Raw genomic sequence first — 11,413 nt, 5'->3', positions numbered from 1 at the left:
GTGACATTTTTTCCATTTTAAAATGTATTGAAAATGAATATGAAAAAGTCATAAGGTGGCCTTGTTTTATATAAATTCCGCTGGCCAATTTTGCTTCAATATAGATGAGGCACGTACCAAAAAGTTCAGAATACATTGGGCTTCAAGTGTATACCTGGCCGAAAGACGAAGGTCAAGGTCACAAAAAATTTGAAAATAACATTAAAACTTCTGTGGCAACAACAGTTAATGGAAATGTTTATTGTGGGCAGGCATAAAAGTGCACCCTAATGTATCACAAAGATTTTGGTAGGTCAAATATCTGAATTGATGCAAAAGGGGCCTGAGGGATTGCGGTTTTAGGGATGACCTTGAAAATTTGAAAATCCCTTATTTGCTTCTGCTGGTCATAATTTGATTAGATCTCTAGATTCGATTTCATTTCTTAAATACTTGTGAAATTCCCTTTAATTTGATATGTTACATGACTATTTTCAAATAAAATTTAACATCAGCGCGGAAAAAAATCCAAGATGGCGGCAAAACCTAAATGGCCAATCTTGAAATTTGCTCTTTTTTCATCCAAAAACATAATATTTGTTCAAATTTGTGTTGAAAATACTGGAAAATTGTCATTTTCATAACCTGGCATAATAATATTCCAATTTTCATCAACATATCAATGATTTTATGACTTAACAACTTTTATTAAAAATCCATGGCGGCCATTTTGGGCGTCTTTATGGAGGCCATCTTGGATTTTTTTTTGGCCAAAAAGGCGTAAATTTTCTGAAAGCTGAAACGCAAAAAAACATTTTGATGTATGTTGTTATAAGTAAATTTTGAAAGTTAAGTGGTTCCGGACTGCATTTATTAAGAAATCCCTAGAATTTTCTTCATTTGGCTGCCATAATAACCTAACGTTTCAACAGAGAATTTATCTCTTAAAATACTTACCGGTACACGTCTTATCTTAAAAATGTCATAACTCGGAAACTACTTATCCGATTTTCAAATTTTTTAGACTGATGCAATTGTTAAACATTACCCTTCTTAGAAATATGAATAAAATAACAAGGAAACTTCAAACTCATAAACCCCCTGAACACCCTAATGTTAGTGTTCTGTTACACAGGTGTGTGATTTAAGAACCACCTCAGGGGATGAAAATGTCCTACCCCCACCCCACCCCTTTCTCTTACATGGCGAAACTCTTCATTTTGATACAGATCCAGCAAAGTTAGTAACTTTTGTAAAATAAATTTGACATTGATAAGGAGGAAATCACCTGAAAGCAGGAAAATCACACCCCTGTTTATAAAATTATTGGATGCACACAATAATTTGACTTTTGATAAGAGTTTATGTAGTTTCATTTTTTGCTATGTCGACCACTAGTACAACTAGTAGGGCTTTATCAACATAGCAAAACAACTTTGGACCCTTAGCAAACATGAAGATACATGTAAAATATTCCAGCGATTTTCACATAAAGAATAGAAATATGTTTCAGACAATGTTGTTCTCACAACAAAGGTTTGGGCAGGTTGAAATTTACTATACACGTACAGTTTACAAAAGACACAGGGCCATAATTCAGCAAAAACTGGTCCAAGTCACTACATGTACCGGTTTTCCTTTCTTTATGATCATGATACACATTTATAAGGTCATCAACTGTGAACTTTTGAGCAAGATTCAACCAGTAGTTAAGAGGAGTTCATTTTGGAGCTTAAAATTCTGAAGTAGAAATCCAGACATCGGACCATAATTCAACCAAAGCTCATCTTAGCTCAAATTCCATTTTTACAAAGAGCATCACATTATTGTAGTATAACTGAACAAGTTTGAGAGAGATCCACCCAGCATCTAAAGAGAAGTCGAAAACACAAAATGTTGGGACTACCTGTATTATACAGTAGAAAAACTTACAAAAGGTCATAATTCTGCCCCAAATTATTGTAGCCGTATTTTCTTTCTTTACAATTTCTTAGCATTTAAGTCATGCAACTGTTCAAAGTTTAAGCGAATCCGACCAGAAGTTACGCTGAAAGTATTCAGAGATGTATCAAAGCATTGGGCTGACAAATGACAGATGAAAATATCTATTAACAAATTATTTTTTAAATACATTTTGAGGAACATGGGTGTCACCCTAAATAACCTTTTTTAATATTCTGAATATGAAAGTTAAGAAATAGTTTAATTCCTAATGGACTCCTTCATAAAGATAAAGTATATACATTTAATTATATCATTGTATACAAAAAACAAAAGTCAGAAATAAAAAGTCAAACTTTTTTATATGAACAAATTTTAATACAGTAATTTCATTGACATATTTGTACAATACCATGAAACAGACATAACTGTTTTTACAGCAATGTTTGAAAATGTTGCTTCTGCTTAACATTTCTAAATACGACTTAGATACTTTTTTGCACTAAATCCTTTATACAAACTAATTTCACATTGGAAAGCAGGTGAGCTTAAATTGTAACATGTGTTTCAGTACAATAAGCACATGAACAATAACAGAAAACAATATTACTCATTATAGAGCATTACTATTTGTTTGTAGTCACACAATGCCAATGCAATCATATTGATTTAAAATCATCAATAAATTCATTTTACATAATTCATTATGTATAAACAAATGCAGTAATTACATGTCAACTGAACACATAATGACATATGCACACCCTATGTATCACAACCTTTAAAATCTATTACTAAGTATTTACAAAAAATAAATATGTTGACATCATGTCTGCACAGGAGTTATACCAATTAATTACAGTGTAACCAAACACTTTTGATGTATACAAATAAAAAAAATGTGAACTTCTAAAATTTGCCACTTCAGGCACACATATTTTGTGTGTGATTTTCCACTATGGACAAAAACATAACATAATTTAAATAAATACTTTATATGTACAATTGTGTTTAAACATAAAATAAATTATGCTTTGTTATGTAGTATTGCACAAACATATGGAATTCATAAATAAAAGAATTAAAATAAAGCATCACAGACAACAGAAAAACATACAAAGGTAGAATTGTATGTAACTCATACAACATCAATAAAATATACATTATCACAAAAAATAGCATGGCCTTTAGATTAATAATGTATCAACATTATAATTGCCTTCAAATTAATAATAGTTAAACATCAAACAGGGCATTAAAAACACATTAATCAACTGCTTGGTAATTTCTAACTGATGAACCATAAGAAGTATTTTTAAATTAAATTCAGAAATTAAACTAACATACTGTTAATACAACAGTGATTATACCATGTTTATTGATGTGAATAAAATATACATTTATTGGCAAAATTGTGTTTAAAAATATGAGGGATTTTTTTTACACAATAATAACTTAATGGAATATTTATATTTTTTAGACAGGCTCGTATGATTTTCAACATTTCAATAAAACATTACTCTAGTATCACCAAACACTCAACACAACCTGGAATGTACATGAATGGTAATCTAATTTTGCACTAAATGAACACTTCTGAGAAGAAAATACAAAATCAGAAAATGACTAGGGAAATATATCAATTTGTTTACACCATTTAATAACCACCATGACAGAAAGATTATTTTTAACACCAATTTATTTTTTTTTCTATTTAAATGAAAGAAAAGCATTTGGAGCTTTGTTAAAAAATGTTATTGGTTCAAAATTTCCTAAATAATAAATTATCACTGCTCATTTCATAGAATCAATAAAACACACTTCAGTTAAAAAATAAAACAGTTCAAAAATTAAACAGTTTAAAAAATAAACATTCATACAGCAATTTTTGGCTCAATAGTACAAATATTTGAGCCTCACTCTGTGAAAAGGGGGTTTAATGCAAGTGCTTAAAGTGTCGTTCCAGATTAGCCTGTGCATTTCGCACTGGCTAATCAGGGACTAAACTTTTAACCTAAACTGCATTTTTGCTAAGGAGACATATAAGTGTTGTCCCTGATTAGCCTGTGTGGACTGCACAGGCTAATCTGGGAAGACATTTTACACACATGCATTTAACCCCCTTTTCTTAGAGCGTGGCTCATTTGTTTAACAAAAGCAGGGTACTTTTAAAAGCAACACACTTTGTGTACATTACATGTCATTTCACACATCAAAAACTCAATAATGGCTAGAAGCGAACTTGTAACAATAAGTTACATTATGTTCTTGTATATAAGACTAAACATTTAATAATAAAATAACAAAGATTGATTTGCCATGCAAATTTCATATACTTTCTTTTGCACTTCCAAATAAAGCATATAAATTAAATCCATGTGCATCAAAACAGAAGAAATACACTTACGAGTGCTTTATCAATAAAAAGTTGTTTTTTTTTATCTTTCATGTATTTCAGGTTATATTGCAGTATTAGACCTTGAATACAGTTGGAAAAGCTATTAGAAACCGAGTTTTTTATTCTATTTTAACATTATTTGAGTCATAAATGGGTAGTATTCACCCTACGAACACTTTTCCAAGGCAGGCTTAGACAATGTAGGCGGGCCTGCAGAACCTAGTACAAGAAGCCATTGGAAACATATGCTTTGGAAAAGGTGCAGGGCAAATACCAACTATGTTAGTATTGATCAGCACACCTTAAATTATAATGATATAATGATAATGATGCAACATTTTGATCAAAATGCACAAAAAGTGCTTATAATAATCCAAACACAATCAACGGGAAGATTTGCAAATTAAATTTTTTTTGTTATTTTTCAATAAAAAAAAATCAACACAACATAAAATCCTTAACAAAAACATAGCCAAGCTTGGTGGGTATTGCACTCTAGATTTCAAACAATCAATTATATAAAAACATAAATACCCGGTACATCTGAACTCATTGTAAAATTTTCTCAGGTTTACGAAATAAAGCGTGTTTTATACAACACAACAAATGAGTTATATCCCTAAATAATAATTCAATCAGAGACGTAGACGTTATCTACATCTCTGATTCAATGTGGTCATTTAAACAAAAAGCATTTTGCGTACGCTGAAACTTATCTGTTTATCACTTACAGAATTGGTAATCAGTGTCTTGAACACATTTCATATACCGATATATGTAGCTGGAATTGTAAACACAAAATCTGAATAATATGTTTTATAAAATTATTTTATTCAAATTCAAATTTAACAATCTAATGAAATTGTGTTATAAAGTTCCTCTAGAAATATGTTCAATTATTCAAAATAACTCATAAAGTTTAACCCTTTCCCCCCATAAGAAGCAAATAGAAAATGGTTTTTGCAACCAGCATAAAACCAGAACAGCCTGCGAGTAAACATGTGCCTAATCTGGGACGAAACTTAACGCACATGCATTTAAAAAAAGGTGTTTAATGCATGTGCATAAAGTGTCGTCCAAGATTAGCCTGTGCAGTCAACACAGGCTTATCAGGGACAACACTTTCCGCTTTTATGGTAATTTCTGTTTAAAGGAAGTCTCTTCTTAGGGAAAATCCAGTTCAGGCGAAAAGTGTCGTCCCTGATAAGCCTGTGCTGCCTGCACAGGCTAATCTGGGAGGACATTTTACGCACATGCATTAAACCCTGTTTTCCCAGATCATGGTTCCAATGTGTTTCCTCCAGCAGAAGTGTGGTTATGGCTACAATGTAATCGTGGGCTGTCGTCTCAGTCGCTGTCATATTTACCGACCGCAGCCGGCCGAACCCTGGTCATACCTACGCTTTCTGTTTCCGAGCTATGGGGGAATAAAAAAAAAATAACTGTCAACTTCACAGATAATAAAAAGACTAACAGTTATGGTGTAAAAAATATTTGAATGAATGTTATTTCCCTCATGAACTAAAAACACAGTATTATCAAAGGCATTACTACTACGTTTCCTTCAATACATTTTCCTTGTTTAATCACCCTATATTTATAACAAACATATAGAAAAAAATTGTGAATTCAACAAGAGACTTCCTGTAAATGAAAAATTCCATAAAAGCGGAAAGTGTTGTCCCTGATTAGCCTGTGCAGACTGCACAGGCTAATCTGGGACAACACTTTACGCACATGCATTAAGCCCTATTTTCCCAGAGTTAGGATCATTTTATCAACTCAGGGCCAAGACAGGCCATATTTACCCATAATGCACCTCCTCGTCAGAATCATTCATCATGGACAAGCCCGGATTGTCTTTGAAGTGAGTTTCTGAAAGCACATCATGCATTTACTTTTCAACTAAAGCTACAATATCAGAAAAACGTGTAATACAGATTATTTCTAATTCAACAAGATATGTGTTTGTCAGAAACACTTTGTCCCCTTCTGCACCGCTTTGAAGCTATATATTTGACCTTTGACCTTAAAGGATGACCTTGACCTTTCACCACTCAAAATGTGCAGCTCCATGAGATACACATGCATGCCAAATATCAAGTTGCTATCTTCAATATTGCAAAAGTTATAGCAAATTTTAAAGTTTGACGCAAACAAACAAACACACAAACCAACAGAAAGGGCAAAAACAATATTTCCCCTACTATAGTGGTGGGGGACATAAAAATATGGGGAAAAGTTTTTTGGAAAGAGGGAAAAAAATACCGTACCATAGTTCATTTCCTGTTTAAGGCATTCAAAAATTCATGAGTGAAATATGCCTACACTGGTACAATTATCTGTAACGCTGGCACTTATGTGGATATACAAGAAACCGTCGGAGACGGGTGATGCTCCCCAAAGGTGTTTTTGTCACAATATTGCACTATATATTCAGATAAAAGGAAACGTCTTGAGGGCACAGCAGTTGGGGGGACAATAATTTTTTTATAGAAAATTTCAAAGGGCCATAACTCTGTGAAAAATCATCCGACCAGAACCCACTGATAATATGCACATCTCCTCTTGGTAGTGAAGCTTCCCATAGAGTTTCATTGAATTCCGGTCATTAGTTGCTGAGAAATAGCCCGGACAAGAATTGCACTATATGTACAGTTAATGGAAAATTTCAAAGGGCCATAACTCTGTGAAAAATCATCCGACCAGAACCCACTGATAATATGCACATCTCCTCTTGGTAGTGAAGCTTCCCATAAAGTTTCATTGAATTCCAGTCATAAGTTGCTGAGAAATAGCCCGGACAAAAATTGTGCACAGACGGACAGACAGACAGACAGACGCAGACACTGACAGACAAAGCGGCGACTATATGCTCCCCCCAAAATAAATTTTGGGGGAGCATTATAAACACCAAACACATGCTGACTTGAGTCTGGTGTGAATATTTGAGCTTCAATCTGGGAAAAAGAGGCTTAATGCATGTGTGTAAAGTTTCATCCCAGATTTATGTGTAGTTTGCACAGGCTAATCAAGGTGTGTCATCCCAGGTTTATGTGTAGGCCGCACAGGCTATTCAGGGAAGACACTTTCTGCCTAGACTGGATTTTCATTAAGAAGAGTCACTTCAAACTAAAAATTCAATTGTAGCATTAAGTGTAATCTAGCTCTGATTAGCCTGTGCAAACTGCACAGGCTAATTTGGGACAAAACTTACACCCATGCATTAAGCCCAGTTTTCCCAGAGCAAGGTTCCTTTAAGATATTTTCACAGATTTTAACTGGTTATTTACAGATGAGACCAAATAATATATCCTTAAAATTGAATCTTATAACGTTTTCTTTATGAGGCATCTAGTTCATAATATCACATCTTTTCGTTACATCACGATAGATTGTAACTGTTGTGTTTGCATTTAAAACAGAGAATTAAATGTTTTGGAAGTTGGAATATTGACTGTCAGCTGATTATGAGCTAGTTATTGGCACTCATCTCTTTCTTTCTACATACTGCAAGGTATTGTACATGTAGTATTGTTTTGAGAGATCATTTATCTCGTGTAAGTACCTGTTATCGAACAGCACCTATTATCGGACGTTTTGTTTTGATTCTGTATGCACATGCGCAAAAGTGCGCATTACGTCACATTGATAAACAAATGGTCGCACATAAAGTGACTGACCTACTTGCCTACTTAGCTTGAAACAAATGCGCTGAAAACAGGTTAAAGGAATGCATTTATTGTTATTTACACGGTTTTATGTGTTTTTTGCTATTACTTTTGAATGCATTTATCAAAACGTGCATTTACACACCAAAAGCATATTTCCGTTTGCAATTTTGATTGCAGCCGACGCAGATTTTTTCGCCGAGTCCGGGTCACGTGATAGTCATGTGACTTTGTATATGCTAGAGTAGTATTTATGAAGTGTCGGGTAATAGGTCATGTTTACATCGGCCGCCATTTTGTTTTGTCTGCTAGAGGTGACAATAACCAGGGAATCATTGTTATGAATTCTTGAAGGATATTTGCTGGAAAACTTTACAGATAAGTTATTTAATGATTAAACTGTTAGTCATTTGTTAAAACAAAATGTTTTTGTCATTTTAAGTGTTTCAATGTTAACATAATTTAAGGTAATTTCTTAGGTGTTCGATAACTGGTTCGTCCACCATACCATCATTTTATCGTACAGATTTGTCAATTTTTTTGATACCATAAATTCATTGGAAGTATACTTTTTCTCTCAAATATGTTCAGTGGTATGCATACAAAAGCTTATTTTGAGCGTTTCTAAAAACAATAAACTTTATTTATAACTTACCAAACACTGCATTATTCGTCGGTGAATACACAAACGCCATGGTGAACATGTAAATGTTAAGGAGACCATAAAATGCGACAAACTCGGCTGAGTTCTTGTAATGGGAAGACAACTCTGCTACAAAATTGTCCTGCAACGCAGCTCTCCCAAACTTTAATACTGTGATGGTTATACTGATGGAGAGCACTATAAGCATCAGCAATGTCATAAACTTCAGTCGCAGATCTGCAAGGGAAATAATGGTAGGGAACATTGATGTTTAAACACTCATATCTGCTAGGGTCAAAGCATTTAACACGCACCAATTTCTTACACAGCACATACGCATTTGTATTGTTTTTACATGCAAATATTGCCTAAACAAGGTGAACACGTTTCCTCACTTCCTTGATAAAAGACAATCAAAGCACAATGATGTCATATTTTCATTTCATGACATCATTTGATGTTATTATCATTTTTCTGCCTTTTCTTTTGTTCATTTTCAAAATTATGACAGAAACCTAAGGAATTAATAGGATAAATAGAGTACCAAGTAATTGTTGAATAGAGACAGGTTTATTTGCTCAGACAGCTCTAAATATTAACCATTCGCTTACGGCTGGATTGTCAAAGCCGCAACAAACAAAAATTATCCATGTTTCAAACTAACCTCGTAATCTCTATATTGTCTTCAATTGCCTTTAACCCTTCCCCACTCAGAAGTAAAGTGAAAATGACTATATGCAACCAGCATTAAACCAGGAAAGCCTGCAAGAAATTGAAGTATGTTCGGGTTTTATGCTGTTTGCTGCTCAACAGTATCTTTCTGAGGTTTGGAAATAAAGCCTTAAAAACATGAATCAAGTAAGAAGGGTCTTAAATTCAATTAGATTTTCTAAGGGGCTACAAACAGTTCAAAGTGTGTATCTGAGTGGTAAAGGTTAACCAACTTACCAAAGTATGGCATGGAGCGGAGTTCCGTATAGGCTCTCACGAGCAGGAAAAGAAGGTACAGCAGATACACCCTCCCACGATGAAGAAGAATATCTTGAATCCTGTACCAAGTTTGAATGCTATAGCATTGATACTTTCTGAGAAAAGTGGACCTAAACGCAAAACTTAACCGGACGCCAACGCGGACGCCAAGGTGATGACAATAGCTCATAATTTTTTCAAAAAATAGATGAGCTAAAAATGAATAGACAAAAAAAATCCCCTTGATTGGAAACCCAGGCCCTCTGGAAGCAAAAGCTAGTGTGATACCACTGATGCTCACTGTTGGTCATAAATCACGAATAACAATACCTATATAAGTACTGCACATAATTTCCAAATAATTCAATGCTTTATTTTAAAGGGTTAACCAACTTACCAAAGTATGGCATGGAGCGGAGATCCGTATAGGCTCTCACGAGCAGGAAAAGAAGGTACAGCAGATACACCCCCCCCCCCCCCACGATGAAGAAGAATATCTTGAATCCCTGTACCAAGTTTGAATGCTATAGCATTGATACTTTCTGAGAAAAGTGGACCTAAACGCAAAACTTAACCGGACGCCAACGCGGACGCCAAGGTGATGACAATAGCTCATAATTTTTTTCAAAAAATAGATGAGCTAAAAATGAATAGACAAAAAAATCCCCTTGATTGGAAACCCAGGCCCTCTGGAAGCAAAAGCTAGTGTGATACCACTGATGCTCACTGGTGGTCACATAAATCACGAATAACAATACCTATATAAGTACTGCACATAATTTCCAAATAATTCAATGCTTTATTTTACTGATTACACATGATGATTATTCATTGATGAATCATTATTTTAACATGATATTTATTCAGCAATGTTATTTTGCTTGTTTAAATATATTGCATGGCACTGAATTCGTTTTTAAATCTATGACGATTTTTTTGCAAATTGTCATTTTGCCAAACTGTGAAAAAGTTCCTTTCAAGAAACTAAGGATTTTTAAAAGTCTGTATGATACCTACCCACCAGGTGTAGCAGCTGGTAAGCTGTCAGCCACACCTCTGGTATACCAGCAGCAGTTGTCAGCGACATACCGGAGGGTACCGGCATCAAGACATCCTCTGGTACAGCAACATACTCTGCATACCCGCCACCTGGTTAGAACATAAATTACTGTAGGATAGGTGATTTTTTCTCTATGATATAAAATGCTATGTGTCATATAAAAGTGTTTATGTTCCTTTGTGGTGTATGCATCCATTTGCATCTGCTGTGAGATTCAGTACCTTGTCTCTGTGTGTCAGCAAATTAATGACCATGCTGCCATCTGCCTATAAACTGTTGCAAGAATGACTTCATAAATTGTTGTAACCTTTTTTTAGTATTTACTATGCATTCTTCCCACCTTGTGAATGTGAAATTAGCTGTATTTGCATTTTGTTTTCTGCATTGTAAATAACTATTTGTTTCTGGAATGAATATTTGGGATTTTGGAATATATGTACATGTATTGTATTCCTGGTCCAAATGTTCTTATTCCATTCCCCTACCCAACTACATCACATGCATAATCTTAACTTTGCTGACAGCACAATTCATGTTAGCATGGATGCATACAGAACAAATTCATATTTAGTTCTCATGTAGAATTATTTCAATGTGTTTGATAAACAAATCTATAGTTTGCCTTGCAATTTCAATATCACTGAAAAAGGAAGCCATGCTGAATGTTGCCTTAGCCAGAATATATTTAAAAAAAGGCCAAAACTGTGTCAAAATTGAAAAAAACTTTCTAAAACCAACAAAATGAAAAACAA

General features: G+C 34.1%; 2 protein-coding genes across 8 annotated transcripts in view; one reads left to right on the top strand and one right to left on the bottom strand.

Annotated features, from left to right (window-relative positions):
* The window catches only part of LOC127853276 (cholinesterase 2-like), a 310,270-nt gene that overhangs the window by 149,698 nt on the left and 149,159 nt on the right, over nt 1-11,413 (top strand). The gene's annotated exons all lie outside the window — the stretch shown is intronic.
* On the bottom strand, nt 2,266-10,029 carry LOC127853291 (transmembrane protein 181-like). Of its 2 annotated transcripts, none has more exons than XR_008036549.1 (4): nt 9,297-9,470; nt 8,645-8,869; nt 6,127-6,193; nt 2,266-5,735 (listed from the first exon to the last, which is right to left on the bottom strand). XR_008036549.1 is itself a non-coding variant. In XM_052387678.1 (4 exons), the coding sequence occupies exons 1-4, from the start codon at nt 10,009-10,011 to the stop codon at nt 5,666-5,668; spliced, it is 375 nt and encodes a 124-aa protein (XP_052243638.1). In that variant the 5' UTR covers nt 10,012-10,029; the 3' UTR covers nt 2,266-5,665. The 2 variants fall into 2 exon arrangements, 1 of the variants encoding a protein (XP_052243638.1); XM_052387678.1 differs by lacking the exon at nt 9,297-9,470 and adding an exon at nt 9,999-10,029.

This window comes from Dreissena polymorpha, chromosome 12 (genome assembly GCF_020536995.1).
Source record: "Dreissena polymorpha isolate Duluth1 chromosome 12, UMN_Dpol_1.0, whole genome shotgun sequence".
Taxonomy (NCBI): domain Eukaryota; kingdom Metazoa; phylum Mollusca; class Bivalvia; order Myida; family Dreissenidae; genus Dreissena; species Dreissena polymorpha.
The sequence above is the reverse complement of the archived record's forward strand: the minus strand, read 5'-3'. Positions and strand labels throughout refer to the sequence as shown.